General features: G+C 40.1%; 1 protein-coding gene across 1 annotated transcript in view; it reads left to right on the forward strand.

The window, feature by feature from the left end:
• Positions 1–24,582, forward strand: part of Ctnna1 (catenin alpha 1) — a 122,651-nt gene that overhangs the window by 43,939 nt on the left and 54,130 nt on the right. The window contains exons 6-7 of the mRNA XM_051163268.1: positions 3,623–3,892; positions 6,117–6,320. Of these exons, the coding sequence (XP_051019225.1) occupies positions 3,623–3,892; positions 6,117–6,320 (474 nt within the window). The remainder of the gene's footprint in view (positions 1–3,622; positions 3,893–6,116; positions 6,321–24,582) is intronic.

A 24,582-nucleotide genomic window follows, 5' to 3' on the forward strand; every position in this document is an offset into this window, starting at 1 on the left:
AGGTCATGCTTAATAGGCCTGTCATCTCCCATGCTGAGATTGAACCCAGGATCTTGGCAGGTGTTGTGCATTAGCCAGTATCCATCCATGTAGCGTCTGAGAAGGCCTTTCCTACTACCTTGTAAGCAGGCAGAGGACATCCTTTGCCAAGACTGCTCAGTTCTCTTCCTTGCCTTGCAAAGCCACTAATGTCACCATGGGGGTTACGCTTTTCATAAAGTATTTAATTTCTGTTTACTTCTCAAAGGCCCCTTCAGATACTGATGTGATTTTGGGGCATTGTTTCTAACATAAAAATATGGGGGTTGGATACATTAATACCGTAGCAAAAGTAAAGGTGATGACAGGTAAGGTTGGGCCTTTGCAGTTTTGTAAAAAGCACCACCCTTGCGTCACTGTCAGCTATGGTTCCTCAACATAGTATTTTGATGTTAAAATGTCATCTATTGGTTGGGCGGTGGTGACACACACCTTTAATCTAGAGCTTTGGAGGCAGAAGCAGGCGGATCTCTGAGCTCAAGGCCAGCTTGGTGTATAGAGGAGTTCCAGGACAGCCAAGGCTACAGAGAGAGAGAAAGAAACTCTGCCTCAAAAACAAAATAAAACAAACAAACAAACAAAAATGCCATCTATTAATATGCAGAAAGCTTTTTGAGAAACTTATTCCTTAGCTTGTTTGTATACTCTATTATTTTCTGAAAAACTCAACTACTGTTCTGGCAATGGTACAGTTGGTGTTTTATTTGTTAAAATCTGCATTGGTTGGTTTTATCAAGTACCAGGTATAGTCTTTTTTTATCTAAAATATCTGATCAAACGTATCTATGGCTGCAGTACTATGTTGTTAAGAGGTAAGTGAGAAGAAATTTCACTTAAATTTCTAGTCTTTTTAGTAGAGTTAGATTACTTAGAAGTTAGCTTTTATTTCTTGGTCAAAAAGCATGAGGTGGATAAGTCAGGTTTATGAAAAGTAGGCTTTCCTCTGTATGTTTTTCTGCTTGTCCTTAGTCTGCTTGAACTTTAACCAGATTGGTGAAGTCAAGAAATCATGACACTTAATCTGACACACAGAATTATTTTTATAAGTAATTTTGTTATGTTGCTTTATACCTTGCTTTTCATTGAAAGTTGGATTATTAATCAGCACTATAGCCTAAAAGAAAGAATTTTATTGATTTATTCATAATATACCAGTAGTAGTATACTTTTCCTGTCTTTTAGCAAAGATCTTGTTTCTTTGTGCAATGTCAAAATGGCTCTAAAGAGGGAAAGTAAAACTCTTCAGCAGCTAGGATAAATGAGACTTGTTATTCTCATCACAGAGTTAAATTTATCCCTAATGCTTGGCAAATGAAAGTTTGTTGAGAAAATGCTCACATAGAAAATATGTTCCAATTATTCGAGCCTCATGACTAGCCACAGTGCCTATTGTGTTTGATTCTTGAAATGATCACCAATTCCTAAAGCCACAGGATATTTCTGAATATTTAGCTTAATGCAGTCTTTGGAAAAGTGGAAGTTTCTTGTACTAGTCTAGTCAGCAGCTTAGGAAAATGAGATGTTGGCTCCTCATTCAAGGGATCGTGAATATCTGCACAGCCTTTGTACTTAAAGGCAGACACGGCCCCTACAAGGCTTAAGAGGTCTTGGCATTGTGGTAAAGGCAGAATATTTTGAAAATGCCCACAGGAGCTGGGCCCCATAGTGCATGCCTGTAATCCCACTCAGAAAGAAACCAGTTGGATTCTCTAATGTTTAATTAAGAAGTCACCTAGGGGCCTGGAGAGATTATGGCTCAGCAGTTAAGAGCACTGGCTGCTCTTCCAGAGGACCTGAGTTCAATTCCCAGCAGCCACATTGGCGCTCACAACTGTTTGTAATTCAGTTCCAGGGGATCTGACACCCTCCCACCCATGCACATAAGATCAAATTTAAATAAATTATATATATATATATGAAAGAGAGCCATTAAATATAGCCAAGTCATCCTTTGAGTACTTGACTTTATATTATTTAAATATTCTTGAGCTGGGCACAGTGGTGCACACTTGTAATACCAGCACTCAGGGAGACAGAGGCAGGCGATCTCTGTGAGTTCAAGGCCAGTCTGGTCTACAAAGTGAGTCCAGGACAGCTAGGGCTACACAGAGAAAGACTGCTTGAAAACACACACACACACACACAATATCTCTTACAGTTTATATATACAATACTATTCCTTTTTTCCCCTCTTTGAGACAGGGTGTCTCTTTGTAGCCCTGCCTGTCCTGAACTCACTTTGTAGACTAGGCTGGCTTCGAACTCACAGAGATCCTCTGCCTCCCAAGTGCTGGGATTAAAGGCATGCTCCACCAAGCCTGGCTAGTGCTAAAACATTTAAATCTGTATTCTCATATTCAGTGACATAATACTGAAAACATGTTCACATGTAAAATACCATTGGAGCAGATTTAGAGTTGAGGGTACATTCTCCTGTAGTGATCCATGTTTATCAAAGACTTGTGCGTCTTTAAGTGCTTCCTTTCTGTCTGTGTGTCCTCGTTAATTAGCACATCCATCCCACTTCGTGTCCTAGATGTCATTAGTTAGAGTAATGCCAAGAGCTTCACACTCTTGTAATTATGAGGTAGAAGAATCGGAAAAGGACGCTTTCACTTAAGACCACATTGATAGACTGTTTAATCATGAATTGGAACCATGGCGCACATGAGCCTCCACTTTGTGACTTAATGGTCACTGAACTGATTGATCCTACTTTGTGTGAAGAATATAGTTTTATAATCCAGAATGATCTTTGGGGTAGGAAAAGCGGGGAGGAGGTATTGTGCACTTACGAGAATGGCTGGTCACATACTTACCTAGTTGATTTGGAGCATTGATGCACATACGGCGTTGTGTTCCAAATTTCATAAAATTCTTCTAATGAACTAAGGTAACATAAATTCTAATGTTATTACATTTAAATATGTCTGTATGGACTTCCTGTTTGCTTGTAGTAGGTGCATATATCTATTCTAGTTATTTGTGCCTAATCAAGATGCTAAGCTTTTTGTTTGTTTGTTTTCCTCCCGGGCCTTTTGGAACAGGGTTTCTCTGGGTAAATGTTAAGCAGCTGTTTTTTGCTTTTCAAGACAGGGTTTCTCTTGTGGTCCTGGCTGTCCTAGCCTGCTTTGTAGACCATGCTGGCCTCAAACTCACAGAGATCCAGATCCACCTATCTCTACCTCCCAAGTGCTGGGATTAAAGGCGTGTGCCCATGCCCAGCTGTTGTTAAGCAGTTTTATGTTGTGACTTTTATGCCTTATTTAGTACTTACTTAGTGCAAGGTGCTTTGTATGCATTACCCCATTTTTATTCCTCCAAGTGCTAAAGGAGCTGCAATACTGTTCCTGTTTTGCAGAAAGAGAAACTGAGCACAGTCTACAGTAAGGACACAATAAGTGGCCAGGGAAAGAAGGCCAGGAGATTCAGGTCAGGGCTCATGATCGCATATAACTTCCTTTGTGATCACCTTTCAGGCTAGGTTAATGCAGATGTGTCTTGATATGAATAGAATCCTTATAAACAACCCTTGAATTTATTTATTTATTTATTTATTTATTTATTTATTTATTTATTTTAGGAACTGAAAGATGTGGGCCATCGTGATCAGATGGCCGCAGCTAGAGGAATCCTGCAGAAAAATGTTCCAATCCTCTATACTGCATCGCAGGCATGCCTGCAGCACCCTGATGTTGCAGCCTATAAGGCCAACCGGGACTTGATATACAAGCAGCTACAGCAGGCCATCACTGGCATTTCTAATGCAGCCCAGGCTACTGCATCAGACGATGCCTCCCAGCACCAGGGCGGCGGCGGTGGAGAGCTGGCATATGCTCTCAACAACTTTGATGTAAGTTATATTTGGGAGGAAACTTTGGGCTCTTCACCAACTGCCAAAAGATAACTGGTTCCTGGGGAAATATGATCAACGCTTGTGATGAAAGCCCATTTTCCAATTAAATTTGTAATCTAAGTGGAAAGAAAAACTTATGAGTCATAAGTTTACTTTATTGTAACTTGGCTTAAAGCATTCTGCCCACCTCCCTCACCTCTTCCCTCCCCTACTGTGCTTAAACTTTAGGATTTTTTAATATAACATAAGTTTCCTCGTGTGGTTCTTTTTCCTTTTAATATGCTTCTTATTGGGACTCTGAGTCTGGTTCATTCCAACCAGGATGTTGACCATCTGGCAAATGTGCATCTGTGTTAGGTATAGAAGCAAAGTGTGTGTAGGCTTTGTCTCTAGGGAACTCATGGTCTAGTGAGAGATGCAGACAAATCATACTGTTGCCATCTTAATCTTACCTGATGGCCTTGAGAGATTTCTCTTCTCTGTGATTTGCTTTGAACCATGGACACAAACATTTAGCAATCTTGAAGCAGTTTTTTTGAAATTAATTGTTTATCATAATGCTTTTGTAGATGGTGCCCTAGATATGATATGTGTCTATTGTCCTTTTTCCTCATATTACTTAGTGTTTTGGGCTTTGTTTTTAATTTTAGCCCAAAGTGAGTCATGGCCTCCAGTAGATGGAAGTGGTTTCAGTTTTTGTTTTTGTTTTTGAAACTGGTTATGTAGCCTGCCTCAGCCTCCCCATGTACCATCGTGACTAGCTTTGTTTTAAGCCAGTTGTTGGAGAAAACAGTTATAGGTAGCTATAATCTTTCATAATGTTCTGAAGATTGGCATCAAATGATGAAATGTATTTTGTTTTCACCACCCCTCCCCCAATCTTCCTTGTGCGTGAGCTTGGGTAATTGATTCTTGCTGATGTGCACTGATTCAGGCCTTTTCATAAAGCATGGAAAGAGAAGGCGGTGCTTTGCCTAAAGACCATGGTATCGATGTTGAGTTTTTACCTGGGAGTTTTGTTTTATTTTATTTTTTGTATTGTAGAAGATTAAACTCAAGGACTTGTCAATGCTAGGCAAATTACCACTGTTCTTGGAGTCTAGTTCTTATCCCATAGAGTTAAACATAAATGGCCCTTATGGTCGTTAGGATACATCTTGTAACATATTGGTGCTATTGTGTTCTTCTGCTTCAAACTTGGTAACATTAGGTTTCTGTCTTTTCAAGGTACTAAGGAGCATGTAGATTAGAACACCCACCTGTTTTGGGATCACAGTTTCTTCATTTGTAAGATGAAGGGCTGTCCTAACTGATCTCTACATTATATTATGTAATAGTATTAAAACCTACGGCTCCTTGTTCTTTATTTATGCTGTCCAGAAATGAATGCACTTTGTGTTTGTCCAGAATGTCCTATATTTGGTTGTCTCCTACCCAAGTACTGGCAGTGTTGGAGATTGAAAGCAGGGCCCCACACATGGGTAGGCCAGTGCTCTCTCTACTAATGAGCTATATCTCCAGCGCTGTATTCAACTTTGATCAGAGAAATCCTGTAATAACCAAACTTAGCAAGAAAAATTGTTAGGTAAAATTTAGTCTAATAATTAACTGAAAGTTACATGATCACTTTCAAAATTGAAGGTTTTTTGGAAAGAGAGAAATGTTTACTCACTGAAAAATACCAAGCTTTTGGCAGAAAAAAAATCAGCATTTCAGCTGAAATTAAGGAAGGAAACTCAAAATTAAAGCCAAGATATTTACATAGACATTTATTGGTCTGAAGGTCAGTTGTATTTAATGGGTATTTGTATAATTGATTATTAGTTCATTATAAATGCATTTCCTCAGGAACAAAAGTCAGTACTTTAATTGGTTAAATTGTTTATGGTCAAACAGTTCTGCCTTGTAGTGGTTATATACTATGCATAGAGTTCTTATTTTCCTTACAATTATCATTTGATAATTTTAATAACCAATATTATGCAGGCTGACCTTTAGATGTTGAGGAAAAGTGTGTACATGATACATTGTGTTTGCGTTCAGGCTGTTTGGTTAATAGTGCCCTCTTTAAGTAGTGATCACTGACAGGGATGGCCTTTGGTAATAATGCTTTTTAGCTCTTGGGATTACATCTTGATATTCCTGATCAATACTTAACTCAACTTTTGAATAACTGAGGGAACAGAAATGAGCATTAACTTCAGTAACACTTTTTCTTTAGAAACAAATCATCGTGGACCCCTTGAGCTTCAGCGAGGAACGCTTTAGGCCTTCACTGGAGGAGCGCCTGGAAAGCATTATTAGTGGAGCTGCCCTAATGGCTGACTCCTCCTGCACACGTGATGACCGGCGCGAGCGCATTGTGGCTGAATGTAATGCAGTCCGCCAGGCTCTACAGGACCTGCTCTCAGAGTACATGGGCAATGTGAGTGTCAGAACCTCCCTTTGGCTGAGGATTTTTTTAAAAAAATGACTGATGGTGGCCTGCCGGCTGGCCTATCTATCTATCTATCTATCTATCTATCTATCTATCTATCTATCTGGTGCTTTATTTGCATGTGGTGCTGGGGAGATGGCTCAGCTGGTAAAGTCTTGCCATACAAGCATGGTGAATTGAATAGGGTCCTTAGTACCCTTCTAAAAAAAGCTAGGCAATATGGTGCTTACCTATAATCTAGAACTGGGAGGTGGAGGGAGGAGGATACCTGGGTCTTTTTTTTTTTAAGATTTATTTATTATATATACAGTGCTCTGCCTGCATGTATGCCAGAAGAGGACACCAGATCTCATTATAGATGGCTGTGAGTCACCATGTGGTTGCTGGGAATTGAACTCAGGACCTCTGGAAGAGCAGGGTCAGTGCTCTTAACTGCTGAGCCATCTCTCCAGCCTGATACTTAGGTCTTTTTTTTTTTTTTTTTTTGGCCAGCCAGTGTAGCCAATTTGTGCACTCTCAGCTCAGTAAGAGACCTGTCTAAAAGATAATATGGAGAGCTACTGAGGAAAACTAGTACTAGAGGCCTCCACACACATATGCACATCATGTACATGTGCAGAAGAAAATGCACACCAAAAAGAAAGTAATATTATAAACTTTGATGTTTACTGGTTTTTTTGGGGGGAGGGGGAGAGGTTGAGAAAGGATTTCTCTGTGTAGCCTGGAGTCACTTTGTAGACCAGGCTGGTCCCAAACTCATAGAGATCCACCTGCCTTTGCTTCCAAAGTGCTGGGATTAAAGGCGTATAACTACTCCCTGGTAGTATTTGCCTTTTTTTAACCATAGAAAATACTGTAACTTGTGGTTTTTCTGTCTTTTTATTTTGGTTCTTGTCTTTATGTGCCTTTCCTTCTTCTCCTTTTATGCTTTTGTCACTTCAATCATGTAGCTCTGGCATGAGTTTACTATAATTTAGCTTGTATACCCCGTCTTTTGCTGTTCTTTGGGTTTTTCAAGACTGGGTTTCTCTGTGTAGCCCTGGCTGTCCTGGATTCTCTTTGTAGACCAAACTGGTCTCAACTCAGAAAGACTTGCCCTGCCTCTGCCTCCCGAGTGCTGGCATTAATTTTAAAGGCATGCACTATCACACCTGGCTGCATTTTGCTCTTCTAGGGAAGGAATAAATAAATAAAAGTATTTTAAAGTATTGCCTGTCCTCTAACACTAGGCTGACTGTCCCATGCTTTGTGTAAATAACGGTAGGTCTGAATCTTTGGCTGTGGTGTGCTGAGTATGAAAGACCTCATCCTTGAGCGCTTGATGTAGGGAAGATGCCGCTACTGTGCACGATAGAAGATGGTGTCATTAACTATTCATACATTTTAATATTTTTCAAAAGGAAATCTTTTAAAGGGAGAAGTGATGAAACAAATTAGTTATTTCTAGTGGTTTCATTTTATGCTTTACTTATATAATTAATACTTTCCCAAATAAGATATTGGACATTGTTTTGTGTTTTTCTCATATGTTCTTTGCTACACATCTTGTTTTGTTCACTCACATGTCTTTATAAATGAAAGAGAAATGTGAGCCATGATGGTGTTCCTAGGGTGAAGCCTTTCTGTTTTTCCCTTATTCAACCACATTGTGAAGCTAGTGAGGCATATCATTTTGTCATTGCCATGGTCTGATTGTAGGTGGTCTGTCTAAGAAGAAGGAGATTAGAAGTTGAGTTAAATAGAAAATGGTTGATAATGCTGGGTGTGATGGCAAACCTGTAATCCCAGCACTCTGGGAGGCAGAGGCAGGCAGATCCTTATGAGCTCAAGGCCAGCTTGGTCTCAAAGCAAGCCCAGGACAGCCAAGGCTTCACAGAGAAACCCTGTCTAGAAAGAACCAACCGACCAACAGACAAACAAACAAAAAACAGCCCATGTAGAAAATGGTTGGTAAGTCACGGTAGAAATATGGGATGCATTAAAATGTTTGTCTGTGCTTAAACATTAAAAATATGAAAGTGTGTAGGTTGAACAGTGTGTGATAATGCAAGGACATGAACCAGAATGGGTGTGTGGGCCATCTGCTGTTGTGTATAGAGCTGAAAGCCATGTAGAAGTGTTTAGTGTGGGTGTGGCTGGTGACCCGCTTTGAATATATGGCAGTAGAAGTATGATAAGCATATAGAGCTTTCTGAACAGTGTACAAGCAGCCCTTGGCTCTCCACCCTGTCACCCTGGTCATGAGTGACCCGACTTCGCTCTTGGGTGAAAGTGCAAGTAGTAGTATTTTTCTCTTCATGTTATGGATGTAGGAAGATATATTGAACATTTATACTGAATATATGCTGAGACTGTATTGTAGCACTCTTAGGATAATACTTGATGGTTAGGTGGAAATTTAAGTATTGTAGTAGGGGTCATGAAAGAGCTTTTCTTGAGATAAAGATTGGGAATGATCCTTGAGTATATTTCTTGTGAAGATAAAACTTTTTATGTATTTCTTTTCATCAATTACTGTAACAAGAAAAGGCCCAGTCTTGCCTAGAATTAATAGAAATCCAGGAGTGATGGCCCACACACTCACAGGATTTCCCTGAATTCCAGTCTAGCCAGGGATACATAGTGAGACCTTGTCTCGAAATTAATGGAGTTAGGGTTGAATAGAAGGTCCCGTGGTTAAGAGTGTTTCCTATTCTTTAGAGGACCCAGGTTCAGTTTCCAATACCCGTGTTGAGCAGCTTACCCCCGCCTGTAACTCCAGTCTGATGCCTTCTTCTCAATTCTGATGGCATTGCACCCTCACACACAAACCCGCATACAGATACACAAAACATACCCAAAACTAACAATAAAATAAAATAAAAGATGAGGTCAGGTGAGGTGGTGGCATGTACCTTTCTTTAATCCTGGCACTTGGGTGGAAGAGGCAGGTGGATCTCCAGGTCAGTTAGGGCTACATACCTTACCTCAAAAAAATCTTTAAAAATAAGGAGTTAGGTGGCTGGAGAGATAGCTCAGTGTTTAAGAGCAGTATCTTCCAGAGGTCCTGAGTTCAATTCCCAGCAACTACATGGTAGCTCACAACCATCTATACTGGCATGCAGGTGGGCATACAGGTAAACCCTGAGTAGATAAGTATCCATGAGTAGATAAATAAAGCTTTAAAAAATTAAATTAAAAAACCAAGAAAACATTTACAAAAATAAGGAATGAATGTAGTGAAGATAAAAAAGGAAGGCAGTGGAACAGATTGGAAGAATGGGAAAAAGGCCTAACGAATCATAAGGCTTTTGCTGTGAAATATCTGGAAACATTTCAACCCCCGATAACAAGGACTTAACTGGCCAGTTCTGTGTTAGTATTTGTCACATGCAGAGCGATGTTTGAGCATCAGGTAAGAGGGGGAAGAGACCCTGATTCCTCCTGTCTGAGACAGACAGGTTCTCCACATGGAATTGATGAGGATGCCATCAGAGGTACAGAACGACTTTGTAGGGATTGGGACCTGTAGAAGTGGCGCATCTGTTAAGGGACTGCTCTTGCTGAGGACCCAAGTTCAATTCCCAGCACACACATGGTAGCTAAGAACCATTTGTAACTCTAGTTCCGGAATATCTGATTCCCTCTTCTGGATTCTGAGGACACCTGGTATACACGTGGTATACAGATGAACACGCAGGCAGAATTCATACATGTACACACAAAACAGAAAAGAATTAACATGGGCTCTTTCATAAGAAAACTTTCTAGGAATTGCATGGAGTGGATCACTGTGGCTTTCCAAATGTCTGCTCAGTTACTCTGAAATGAAATCTGGTGACTGTGGTTCAATGTACTTTGCTTCTCATCTATCAGCCTTAAGTTGTGCTGGGTTTGGAGGTTCTAGAAAAAGAAAAACAGCTTTGGATGAGTGTCATAACCTTTGAGAGTTTCAAAGTAAGCGAATTGAAATTAATTAAGCTGGCTGTGCATGCTTGTAATCAATCCCATCACTCGGGGCTGATAGGACTGAGTTTGAGCCCTGTTTAGGCTATATAGTAAAACCCTGTTTCAAAGGGGAAAAATAGTTTTTAAGCCTTAGTGCTTGGTACTATATTTGCTTAAGTAAGATTTACAGTTTGATGTCGGGTTCGTATACCATAATGAATGTTTGGGACATAAAAGACACTTAATTTTTGAAATGAAATCCATTTGGTTTTGTCTTACTCAACACTGTTTGGTCATATATGACTGGAGTGAGGGCTTGTACAATTGTGAGAATAAAGCTTTATGTTGTGAGCTTACATAGCTCTAGGTCTGTGTTTTTTCTTGTGTTAGCCATTCGTCATATAGCAATAGAATACTGGAAATCTGACAGGTGATATTTTATGTAATATATATAATAAGTAAAAACACAAGAAGAGGAGGAAGAGGAGAGGCAGGCAGGCAGGCAGGCAGGCAAACACAGATACAAATACAGATACCCTTACCATATTTAGCCTAATACAGACCTATAACCTAAAAGTACAGTTGTAAGCGTAAGAAAACACAGTTATAATGGCTATTATGCATGGATTACTGTACCATTCTGTACATTTACCCACCTTAGCTGCTTGGTTATTCAATTAGGATTATACAACAGAAATAATATGCAAGTCAGAAACATACACCATACATACTTCTAAATAGTCTACCGTTCATTTTTAGTGTATACACACACACACACACACACACACACACACACACACACACACACACACACACACACACACACAAACACACACTCACTTTAGTTTATATATCTGAGCGTTGTGCCTGCATGTATTTCTTTGTACCACCTGTGTCCCTGGTACCTGTGAAGTCAGCAAGATCTTCTGGAACTGGAGTTGTCCCAGATCCTCTGCAAGAGCGAGTATTCTAAACTGCTGAGCTCCAGACTCTCTAGCCCTTCTTTGTTTTTGTTCTAAAGCATTAAACATAGAAGTTCTAAGATCTTGGGGACTGGAGAGATGGCTCAGAGGTTAAGGGCACTGACTGCTCTTCCAGAGGTCCTGAGTTCAATTCCCAGCAACCATCTATAATGTGATCTGATGCCCTCTTCTGGCCTGCAGGTGTACATGCAGGCAGAGCACTGTATACATAATAATAATTTTTAAAAAAGTTTCAAGATCTCAAAAGAAGAACACAGTAACTGGCCATTTTTTGAATTGAACTAGACATATATTCGAAGAGCCTTCATTATGCTAATATATCAGGCAGAACATTTTAATTCGATTTGCCACTAGTTTGGTGTGGAATGCATGAATTTATAATGCAGTTAATATTCACTTTGTATTATAGATAGCAAGGGGAAGCACTCAGTTTGGATCTCAATCCTTTCTCAGCTTTGCACTTTTTTTCCCCATGAAGAATCACTTTAGCGCCCCCCCCCCCCCCCCCCAGTGTGTGTGTGTTTCTAAATATGTAAGTACAACCTGCTCAGTCTATGTAATACTACTTATGTGTATGTCTTTAGGATTGACCATTTAGTATTGGATAACCAACTGGTGTTCTCTTTCCTCGGTAAGACTTTTCTCCAGGTCTTGAGAGTTCCTTAGCTGCCTGTAGTTCTTTGTGGATTGAAGCTGTGTGGGCCTCTCCCATCCGGCTTAGCATGCCTATTGTTGTCTCTGTTCACTTACGCTTAGGCTGTCGTATTGGTGTGACTTTAAGGGTGTATCTTCTGACATTTCCTAGGAGACACAGTCTCACAGCAAACTTCCTATTCCTCTGGTTCTTAACACTCTTTCTGACCCCTGCTCTACAGTGACCCTTAGGTGTAGGAGTTGTGTTTCAGATGTATCCTTTGGGTCTGAACCCATGTTCTTTCTCGTTCATTTTGGTGCAAGGTAGCTTTAGCTTTGGGCAAAGCTGTTGTATATTGCTATTGATTTATTTAAAATAATGTGATTGTTTGAATATAACAAACTTAGGGTTTTGGGAGGCTACGTATTTATCATATCTATAATGCCCATATGTGGCAAACACCTAAAACTACAATCTTGTTGGTTATTGTGTCTCACACTTGGTATCCCAGCACCCTGGAGATGGAGACAAGAGGGTCACATTTGAGGCCCACTTCAGGGACCTAGTATGTTCTCAGTCAGCCTGGATACAATACGTACTGTGCACATATCAATGATAACTTTTTATACTAGTATCTTTTTATTCGTTCATGAAAAATTCGTTTTGAATAGTGAGGTGTCTTAGAGGGCTTAAGGTAGTAAATACTTGTTAAGAATATGGTTTTAGTTTCTTAAACAGGGTTTGATGTAGAAAAAGATGACCTTGAACCTTGAACTTCTGATTCTCCTGCTCTGTCTTCCAAGTGCTCTTTCAGGGGCTGGGATGGATGTTTTTGCCAGAGCTCCAGCTAGCCATGTAGTGTTTGTTCTTTTTGCTTTAGGGTGGCATCTCCCTCTTCCTGCTCCCAAAATACAGTTACTTAGAGATAGATGCCTATTTACATGCTCCATAAGAGGCGGTTCTAGTCCTTCTGTGAGCACAGCTTCCGAGGTGTCCTTCCCCAGGGCAGACAGGGCCTTGTCTGCAGGGCGCTTCCAGCTCCGGCTTCAGGCCTGTTGTATTGAAAGTTGCCTTTTTAGTTGACATATCTTTGCCATACTATAAAATTAGAAGAGCAAAAGTTTGCAGAGTATAATACTTTTCTTCTCTGAGTGTATGCCCTTGTTTGTTTGTCTGTTTTTGTTGTTGTTGATTTTGGGGATGTCCGTTGTCAACCTCCGATGGTTGCTAATGAGTAACTACTTGTCACTCACTAGGTGGCTAATTTTATGAAAAGTGGGACATTTGCCATATTGAAACAAAGAATGACTCTATTTGGTCATTCTCAAAAAATGGTAAGGCCTTTTTATAGTGGGATGATTTAGAAAATGTTTTCTTTAAGTTTGCTTTATGCTAAAGTGACATCTGACCAGTAAGTTGTCTTGCAAGTTTTATTTTCAGATGTGTTGGAACAATTAGCCTTTTGCTATAGTTTTGTAGTTACAAAATTTAACACTGAATTCATGGTTGGAGTCACTTTTCCCTGCTTTGAGTTACATTTAATCTCAGAATTTGGGAGGCAGAGGCAGATGGATCTCTGAGATTGAGTCTAGCCTGGTTTATATAGTGAGTACCAGGCTATACAGGGAGTGGAAGATGGGGAGGGAATAAAAGCTGATGAAAAGTTGGACATATAAGCTGAAATAAACCCTTTCCTCTCCATGTTGCTTTTCGTTATGATGTTTTATTAAAGCAGTAGACACCCTGACCAAGAAATGTTTGGGGAACGTTAAGAAAAAGGCGTTACTTACCATTATTGTGACCCAGTGCCACTGCAGTAGATGTTTAAGGATACAGTCCCTGGCATATTTTCTTCCTGCAAGCACCAGCTGGTTTTATTTTATCCCACTTAGCCCCCTATTCCTTTTGGTGGACTTGATAGTACCTGAGATGTTTCAGGTAATTCTTCTAGGTTTGTATGTAAATAATAAGATGATATTTCAGTTAGCAGTGGAAAGGAAAGGAAGAAAATAGTAGAGCACAGCAGGTCACAAGAGGCATTGGTGAGCAGTAGTATGAATGAGAAAGAGACCAAGTCTTCTTCATTCCTCCCCACTGCTCTCTTCCCAGGCACCAAGGCTGACCTTGAACTCCTGATCTTCTGTCTCCACCTTTTAAGTGCTGGGATCACAGGGCATGTGCTGCCATGGCCTCACTGCCACATGCAGCCTTAGTCATATATTAAAAAAAAATTTTTTTTTAATTTTATGTATATGAGTACACCGACTTCCTGCATACCAGAAGAGGGCACCAGATCTCATTATAGATGGTTGTGAGCCAACATCGTTACTGGGAGTTGAACTCAGATCCTCTGGAAGAACAGCCAGTGCTCTTAACCTGAGCCGTCTCTCCAGCCCCTGCCTTAGTCATATTTTTAAAAGATCTATCATGTATAGCAAGAGAGCGTGTTTATTTGACTATAGTAATTTGTTGGTTATGGTTTTCATTATGGCTCTAGATTTGAATGAAATTTAGTAAATTATAGTGAATGCGGTATTTTTATTGTTGTTGTTTGGGTCAGCTTGTATCTTAAAAGCTTTTTGTTTTTTGTTTTATTGTTGTTGTTTTTTTTTTTTTCCTTTTGGTTTTTCGAGACAGGGTTTCTCTGTGTAGCCTTGGCCATCCTGGACTCACTTTGTAGACCAGGCTGGCCTCGAACTCACAGTGATCCACCTGCCTCTGCCTCCTGAGTGCTGGGATTAAAGGCGTGCGCCACCATGCCCGGCCTTGTTGTTGTTTTTAAATTGAGAAGTTCTTGCAATTGTAGGCACTTTAAGCATTTTCGGGGTATATGATGGAGGTGTTGGGATTGGACCAAAAATCTCCACTCATGCTAGACAAGCACACTGCCACTGAATTGCGTTCCAGACTCATTTCTGTTCTATTCTACATGATTTCAGAGTCTTTGCTTTGCTGATTGGTCATTAAAAGGTAACGTCCAAAGTTAAAGGGAATCTTACTTGGTAGTATCCTGTCTATAACTTTACTCATCTAACTTTCCCTTTTCAGTGCTCATTTTGGGGTACAAAACAAAGAATGACGAACTCTGGCTAAAGCAGATATTAGTACAACAGAGGCTGTGAAGCACATCGCCATTCTAAAGCACTGGCCAAGTGTAGATCTGTTTATGCTAAGTAAGATGCACACAGGAAGGAAGGAAGGAAGGAAGGAAGGGTTGGTATTGGAAGAGAGAGGAGAGAGTAATAGGAGTTAGAATCAGGAATTATCAGGGCTTAATTAGTTAACAAGTAACAGCAGCTATTTGGATTAGTGGAAATAATACTTCCTTTTCCCATGCTATTGACTAGCTCACCAGCAAACAAGAGACCCCAGTAAACCTCCGTGGGGTTGTTTTTCCTCTCTCTTCCATTCGCCTCTCTGTAGAAGGTACTATGTATGAAGCCAGGTCTGACTCAGACTCTAGTAAGGGTTGAAGAGACAGAGGTTTTGATCATTGCTGTTATATTATAAGATCTTAGATTGTCAGCTTTCTTCTAGGGTAGATTTAGTCTTTAGTGCATTTTCTGAGGTCCAAGAAAATGAGCGGCAGAAGTAGAAATGAAGGAAACAATTTCATTTATCCTCTAGACAGTGGCACATTAGGGACTAATGGCTGCCAAAAGGAAATGTCAAACACTAAGCTAGTCTACTTTTTTTGGCAACCAAGAATCCGGTGAATCAACAGTTTTAGGGTGTGTGTATTTAATGTGGGCGAAGGAAGAGAGTGCCTAACATTCTTTAATACCCTGTTAACATCACTACTGTTGGACTTGAAGCCTGTTTCTACTTTTCTAAACCCAAGAAAGGCACATGCAACAGAATAAAGTTCATTATGGGGTTATCAGAGATAGCTTTGTGGATAAGAGCACTTGGCTTTACAAGCTTGACTTTAGATCTCTGCACTTGTGTGAAAGTTAAACATGGCCATATTCTGCCTGTAATCCCAGCATTGGAATATGGAGACTAGATGCTGGGACCTTGCTGGCCAGCCAGTTTAGCTGAAATGGTGAAATTTAGGTTCAGTGAGAGACCCTGTCTAAAAAACTAAGGTGCAGCATAATGGAGGAAAGCACCCAGCAATCTTTTCTTACTTCCACGCGCGTGCACACACGCATGCACGCACGCCCCAGCATCCCCTTCCCTTTCACATATACATGCATATAGAAAAATTTAAAAATCTAAAAATAGATACTTGGGTCAGGCATGGTGGCACATACCTAGAGGCATGCAGATCACTGAGAGTTTGATGCCAGCCTGGTTTACACGTTGAGTTTCAGGCATCTCAAAAAACTAAAAAGGGCGGATATTTGTTGTTATGTAGATTTTTTTAAACCCAGGGGATGGGGGCGGGGAATAGTAGATAGTTTACACTTTAATGTGTCTTTATTTAGTTGTTGGTAGATCTGAAGAAATGGTTTGTTTACATGTGTGAAAAACTAAGTTTCAATTATATGAAAAAGTATCAAAGGTGGAAGTGGTAGCCCATGAGTCTGAGTCCTGTCTGGTGTGATGACTAAATGGCATTTCTATAGGGATTTGGTGTGATGACTAAATGGCATTTCTATAGGGATTTGGGCAGTTTGTCTATCCTGTATAAAGTAGAGAATGATTTTTCTACTTTGAACATTATCAGTGTCTATAATTACAGGAAGAATTATGGATAGTGTCTAAAGGGTATATTGTGTGTGATGTTGGTCTAACTTTGTGTTGAGTACAGTAATAGCCTACAGTTTGGGGTAGCTATTTTACTTAAGTTACACAAATGTTGAGTTAAAGGTTGCTGAATCAAAAACTGTTCATATCAGGGCAAAAATACTTCAAGATTGCTCAGCAGGTAAAGGTGCCTGCTGCAAAAGCCTGAAGACCTGATTTGGTTTTCAGAAGTTACTCTCTGGCCTTCACATCCACACTAATGTACGCAGATATATACACTAATACATAAATAAGTATGTTTTTAAAAGTTCCTAGGTAGATGGTGGTGGTGTACCATGAGAGGCAGGCAGATCTCTTGAGTTTCGGGCCAGTCTGATCTACAGAGTGAGTTCCAGGATAGCTAGGGCTACCCTGTCCTGAAAAAACAAAAGAACAAGAGCAGAACAAAAATTCATGAACTGAGAAGTAGAAGACAGGCTGACTAATTTTCATTTATGTTTTGTTTCCTTTGTGAAACGAACGTGGATTTGTAAAATGCAAATTGTTTGCCTTTAGAATATTTTATATTCTATAAAATTAGGATTTTGCATATGGCTGCATATATAGAGAGGTTAGAGGTCAATTTGTAGCATTGATTTTCTTTTTGTAGGTTCCTGGATTCATGTTTCTAGGCTTGCATACCACGTGCTTTTACCTGTTGAGCCATCTCTTAGACCCAATTACCATTTTTTGTTTGTTTGGATTGTTTTACTTTTCGAGGCAGGGTATCTGTGTAATAGCCCTGGCTTTCCTGAAAATCTCTTTGTAGACCAGGCTGGCCTCAAATTTACAGAGATAGATCTCTGCCTGCCTCTGCCTCCAGAGTCCTGGGATTAAAGGTGTGCTCCACCATGCCCGGCCATATTTTTAAATGTTAGGTTCTTAGTAGAAGTTGTTCATATATTCACCTTTATTGTGTTAACTACCTAACTAGATTTTAGAGGAGCCAAAGAGTGAGTCTGTAGATTTGGATTGAAATACTGGTAGACCCTGAACAGCTTGTAGTCAGGCAGGCATGGTGGCAGCCCAGCATGGTGTCACATGCCTTTAATCCCAGCATTTTGGAGGCAAAGGCTGGCAGATAGGTGTGAGGTTGACACCAGCCTCGCCTTTAAAGCGAGTTCCAGGATGGCCAAGGATACACAGAAAAAACCCTGTCTCAACAAAACAAAACACAAAAGGGTGTAGCAGAGGTTGTGGGTTTACTCTCTCTTGTCTCATCTGGGTACAGCCTGCATTTTCAGCTAGCTATACAGGCCTTGTCTGGTCTTTATCTATGAGACTCCCCAGTCTGGTACTGTTCAATAAGGTTTGGTGCTGTCTAGCAGACCGAAACTGCCATCTGTCAACCTTGCTAAACCCAGAGTGGGAACCCCTTCTTTTTGCAGGGGGCTTCTTTGATGACGCATTGGTTAGGATTGGCGGCTTCCTTTGCAGCATTTAGTGATCTTGAAACTGGCACATGAGCTTGTTCATTTCTGTTGTAGATGCTAGCAAGAATAAGTAGAAACTAAGAAATTAAGATACTCTGTGTACATAATATAAATATATTTATAAATTATAGACATTTTTATATATTATATAAGTATAAAAAGAATAGCTGCTAACAGCAGGTCATAGTAACCATAACTACATATTGCTAGGATTCAGTGCATTGATTTGTGAACGTTTGCAGCCTGACAAAAATTTTACAGGCTCCTAAAACAAGTTCATATGAAGGGATTTTTTTGATTTTTGTTTTTTTGGCATTTTGAGGCAGGGTTTCTCTGTGTAGTCCTGGCTGTCCTCAAACTCGAAGAGATCTCCTGCCTCTCTGCCTCCCACATCCTGGGATTACAGATGTGCACTACCACTGCCCTGCACGAAACGGTATTTTACAATAACTCTACAGCCTTTTCTGCAAGTAGAGAGAAACTGATGTTTCTTTAATCTGTCATAATTTTCAAAGAGTATTTTTTACTTAATATTTTTACTCAGCATATAAAATATGCTGAATATGTCATTTCACACATACTTCTATTGTGTTGCCATAATTTCTTAGTCAAGGTATTGGTTGAAAAAGTCAAGTATAATGCCTCTTTATTGTTGCTTTATTGGATTTATTTCTTTCCTTCTTTCTTTTGAAAGAAGCTTGGTGGTATTTTTGTGGTTGTGATAGAAAGTAACATCAGTTTTGGCGGAGATTTGTGCTAACAAGTTCTTACAAAGCCTATTTTGAGGAGAGCATCTCAGTGGACACCTTGTGACAGCATGTATCATTGCTGCCCCTAAGCAAGTCCCAGTGAGCTGTAAAAGGATGGGGGGGGGGTGGGGCTTCAGTTCTGCATTGCTGCTGCTTAGGGCGTGTGCCACTGGCAATTTCCTCACTTAGGACCAAGGAGCCGAGGGTAAAACCTGAATATGCCAAAGCCTGTGCAGGCTGGTGGGTGTCTCTTTTTGGTGTGCTTCTCCAGATGAATCTGGTGAGCTTGGTGATGGCCCAGCCACAGAAAGGTCTTGCCACGAAGCTGAGGGTCTGAGTTTGGTCCCTGGAACCTCCAGAGTAGAAGGATAAAACCAACTCTTGACATCTGCAACTCTCTCTCTCTCTCTCTCTCTCTCTCTCTCTCTCTCTCTCTCTCTCTCTCTCAATAGAAGGGTAGAGAATTCTAAGAAATTACATGGAAAATTTTCTATTTTTGTCTCAATGAGATCAGTTGACTTTGTTTGTGGGATAAACACATTGTTATTTTGAAGCTGCTTTCAGGAATATTGAATGACTTGTTTACCTAATACATGTGCGTAATGCTATTGTAGGAGTTGTCTGTGGAGTCTTCACTTTGACGCTTGACAGCTACATGAATAGGAAAAGTTCCCTAAGCTGCCCCTGCGTGCTGGGCATGGTGACTGCACCCATGCACACAGAGTGCTCGTGAGGCTGGAAAGCTGCACCAAGGGCAGGGCCACTCCTTATAGCATTTCTGTGATTACTGAAAGTGATCATTTGCTTTATAACCAAATGGTTCAACCATTGAGTCCTCTTTTTGTTTTTAAACTTAAGTTTCTAAGGGTTTTGTTAGGTAACTGCATTTAACATTCCATTGGTAAAAGAGCTTATTCTCCTGATCGACTCCTTCTCAGTGCTTCCAGCTATGGTCATTATGTGGACCCTGGTAATAATGGCTAAAGACTGTATTCATTTCAGTATGTCCCCACTGACTGTTGCAGAACTTATTTTATTTGCCCCGTTATCTTCAGTGAAGTTGGTGGCCTTGTTCCCAGATTCATATTATGTTCTCCTTACTGTTGAAATGTACATTTTGCTGGAGTCTGGCATACTCCATAGTTAATTCTGAATTATCTGGCATAGTGAAGCGAGACTGATCATCAATGTTCATTCTCTGAATTGAGTTTTGAATAGGCTTCTCTGTATAAAATCGCTTCATTATTCATTTCTGCTCCTTTTCGATTTATTTGATGATTGAATTTGAAATAGACTTGCTATTTGAACACTGTATATGCTTCTTTTCTTATTCATTTTTATACATTGTATTTGTTCTCTATTTAAGAAAAATCTAATGCTAGTGGGAAAGCTATTATGATCAAGCTTTTCTTTCTGATTAAGAAAGCCTCTAGCTCCTTGTTTGAGGTTCTCAATAGCTAGTTGAGTAATTAGCCACATGTAAGTTTAAACATTGTCTATATGTTACTAAAATAAGACATGGGACAGGCAGTGTGAAGTCTATAAGGTTTTTCCCCCTTTCATGTTATAATGGGTCTTTCTCTCAAAGGCCTTTCAAAAGACTGAGAGGACGGTTCTTATTAAGGGAAAGTCTGTATAGTCTAGGCGGGCTGACTTTGAAGTGAGGCTGTGGGCTGGCTGCTGCCATCACTCTCTGCGTTTGAAATGTGAGCCATTGCTGAGAGGTGTTATCTGTGGACACAATGCCCAAAACTAAGAATAATGGCGCACAGTTCATATTTGACAAAGATCTCTTTTTTTTTTGTTTGTTTGTTTGTTTTTTTTTTGTTTTGTTTTTTTTGTTTTGGGGTTTTTTGTTTGTTTGTTTTGTTTTTGTTGCTGTTTTGTTTTTGTTTTTTCAAGACAGGGTTTCTCTATGTAGCCTTGGCTGTCCTGGACTCTGTAGATCAGGCTGGCTTCGAATTCAGAGATCCGCTTGACCTCCCTCCCTGAGTGCTGGGTGGGAGTACAGGTGTGCCACCTTGCCAGGTGTAAAGATCTCAGTTCTTAACAGAGATTTTTATTGTGTTATCGTCTACCATCTCTCCATTTGTCTCTCAGACAAGGTCTCTCTATAGTTCTGGATGGCCTAGAACTCAGAGAGATACACCTACCTGTTTTTGCTTCCAGGATTAAAGGAATAAACACATCCCATGTCATTTCTTTATACTTGGTAAAACATTTTTAGTTAAAAAATTAAATGACATTTATCTAGTGTGTGTTACAATTGTTGGTTTCCCCTTCTACCATAAGAGCTCTAAGGAGATCAAATTTGGGTTGGTAGGCTTGGCAGCAAGCACCTTTACTCACTAAACCATACTATTGGCCCTGAAAAAAACACTAAAAAAGAAAACCTACCTTATTTTTGGTTTTTTGAGCCAGGGTTTCTCTGTGTAACAGCTTTGGCTGCCCTGGAACTTGCTCTGTAGACCACGCTGGCCTCAAACTCAGAGATTGGCCTGCCTTTGCCTCCCAAGTGCTGGGATTAAAGGTGTGTGCCACCATATCCTGTGAAAACCCCACTCTTAAGATTGACATTAATTTATATGTTCCAAAATGTAAAGAGTATAAAAGACTATGTAAAAAGAATTCTTTTCTTACCTGTTTTATAGCTTAGCTAGCTGTCAGTCAAGTCAAGTCAAGTCAAGTCAAGTCAGTCAGTCAGTCTGTCTGTCTGTCTGTCTCTCTCTCTCTGTCTCTCTCTCTCTCTCTCTCCCTCTCTCCCTCCCTCTCTCCCTCCCTCCCTCTCTCCCTCCCTCCCTCTCTCCCTCCCTCCCTCATTTTGTTTCTTGTGTCTTCCAGAACTATTTTATGTAGATATAGTAAACTGTGTGAACATTTATATAAGTTAATCTCTAAGTTTTTTAAGAGGAAAATATTATTTCCTTGAACTGCTTCTAGATTTTTCTGTTTACACATTTATTGGGACATGACTTCACTGTGTAGTCAAGCTTGCCTTGAGCTTGTAGCTCTCCTCCCATGTAGTCTGAAGTGCAGGAATTGCACACAGGCAGCACCGCACCCAGTTCTAAACATATATATATTTTTAATATCTTCTAGCCTTAAAACAAGTCATTGAATATAAACCAGGCATTATTATAATTTGAAGAAATGTTTTCCTGTTTGCTTTGCTTTTAGGGCACTGCATTTTACTCTACCCCACCATCTCTTCTTGTCTAAAACTTGTTTCCTTTTCTGTTTCTCCCAAGGAATATAATTCCCATCTCTTTGCTTGTCTGCTTCTGTGCTAGATATTTAGTCCCATACTTCACAGTTTATTGCCCCTTACTTAACACAACAAGCTGTTTCACCATTTTTCTCTTGTTTCACATCTGACTTGTTTTTTCAGTCATGTCATATTGAGTGGCCTTAGCTAGGTGATTTTTTTTTATAGATTGTTCTATATAATAGTGATATTTCTTTTAACTAATAATAATTAAATAAAAATAATTAATAATAATCCATATTAGTGTTATCTTTACGGCCGCTAGGCATTTAGTATATTCTTTCAGATGCTTTTCTTGAGGTCTCAGGTATTTTTACACTTTACCAATTTATTATCCTCTTGTCATCCTAGGTTGTTGAAAGTCTTTATTCAATTTAGCAACTTTGGAACCTTTATCTTTTTAGTACTGTCTTTATCAGTTTGCTTGCTCATCTGCTATAGTCTTTAACTTCTAACCCTTGTTCTTGTACACAAATTTATTCTTTAATTTTTGGTTGCTATTATTACACAATCATTGTAACACAAACAAGACCCCATTCCTGTCTAACAAGTCCTACTTTGTGAGCGGTGGCAGTGACTGCATCTAATAGTAGAATTGCAGCTCCAACTATGCAAAAAGAGTTGTAAAGAGTTGTTTAAGGGATACTAAAAACGTGATGATAGAAATTAGATGCGTGGCTGGAGAGATGGCTTGGAGATTAAAAGCACTGGCTGCTCTTCTAGAGGTCCCGAGTTCAGTTCCCAGCAACCACATGTTGGCTCACAACCATCTATAATGTGGTCTGATGTCCTTTTCTGGCCTGCAGGTGTACAAGCAGGCAGAGCACTGTATACATAATAATTAGATGCTGTGCTCTAAGGAGAAAGAAGTATGAATCAACAGAAGGCACCTTCTGCCATGCACCAGCTCGTATCAGCATAAAAAACATGCAGAATAGTCTCACCATTGATGTCCAGGAAGTTGAGATTTAGGACAATTTCACAGAATGTGTTTTATTATGAACATGGCATAGGTAACTAACTAGGAGATAGGAGAGACTACACAGCAAACCAAGGCCTTCTGTGCGACAGCCAAAATGCTCAACCACTGAGCTACATTCTAGCCAGCCTTCTTCAGTCTCTATTTGGGGACCTTGTTCTTCTGCCGTGCTGAATACTGCTATGTCTGATTTCTGACCATCAGTCTTCTTGAATCCTTGACTTCACACCCAGCGGATTCTACTTGGCCTGTGAGCTGTGATTGCACCACAGAGGGGAACTGAGAGTCAGGGAAGACACATATACTGTCTACCCAGTTAGCCTGGGAATCCTGATTAGTATTGTCATAGTTCTGGACCCAGATTGGGAGGCTTCTGTTATGCCTGCCATTAAAGCAGTGAGTACTTGAGTGGTGTGGACGGCTTCAGTCCTTGTCAAGGTGTCCCAGTGTGCCCCGCGAAGGTAAGCTCTGCGTGTAAGATTACAGGGTAGCGCTTTGACCTTTCTGCTTCCAGGCTTAGCTGAAGGATGTATTTTACTTCTTTCGTGAGCAATGTTCCAGAACAGCGATTCTAGCCTCTTTTCTATTCTATGTCTTATTTCCACTGTCAGCAAACTTTCCTTTTCTGAGCCCCACCCCCGATTCTGAGATCCAGTGAGATCCAGGAGTATTATAGTTGAACTATAGGTTCTTCTTATGTAGCCTGTACTTCTTTTTAAATAAGAAATTAAGTGTAACCCTAATAAGTACAACTGTTCAATAAAGATAAAAGTCATATAGAGACAAATGTAGTTTGTCTCTTAAAAGTTTTTATACATGCTGGACACAGTGGTGCACACCTGTAATCCTAGAACTCAGAGAGGCAGAGGCAGGCTGATTGCTGTGAGTTCTACAAAATGAGTCCAGGACAGCCAAGCTGCACAGAGAAATCCTGTCTTTTTTTTTTAATTATGCACAAAACTTTTACATAGATCTAGTTTACATAGCATTCTGAGCCTTTTCATTATCTTCCTTCTTTTCTCTCCCTAATAGTAGGTGTTAATTGTTTGAGTATATTTTGTTTAATTTTGCTTATGTGCCATGTGGTCTTTCTCCTTCTGTGACATACTTGTAGTAGCTCATGTCTTTCTGTCTGTCTGTCTGTCTGTCTATCTATCTATCTATCTATCTGGACAGGATTTCTGGGTAGTCCTAGCTGTCCTAGAACTCACTTTGTTTTTTTGTTTTTGTTTTTGGAACCCACTGTAGACTAGATTGGCCTTGAATTCACAGAGATCTGCCCACCTCTGCCTTGCAAGGGCTGGGAGTAAAGATGTGAGCCACCGCTGCCTAGCTTTCTCCCATTTTTTGTTGGTAGATATTAACAGTCATGTTGAACTTTTGTTTTCATGCATTCTTGTTTACCTTTTGTTTTATGGATAATGGAGTTCTGGGCAGTGGTGACACACGCCTTTAATCCCAGCACTCGGGAGGCAGATGGATCATTGTGAGTTCAAGGCCAACCTGGTCTACAAAGTGAGTCCAGGACAGCCAAGGCTACACAGAGAAA

Source organism: Acomys russatus, chromosome 20 (assembly GCF_903995435.1).
Source record: "Acomys russatus chromosome 20, mAcoRus1.1, whole genome shotgun sequence".
NCBI classification, from domain to species: domain Eukaryota; kingdom Metazoa; phylum Chordata; class Mammalia; order Rodentia; family Muridae; genus Acomys; species Acomys russatus.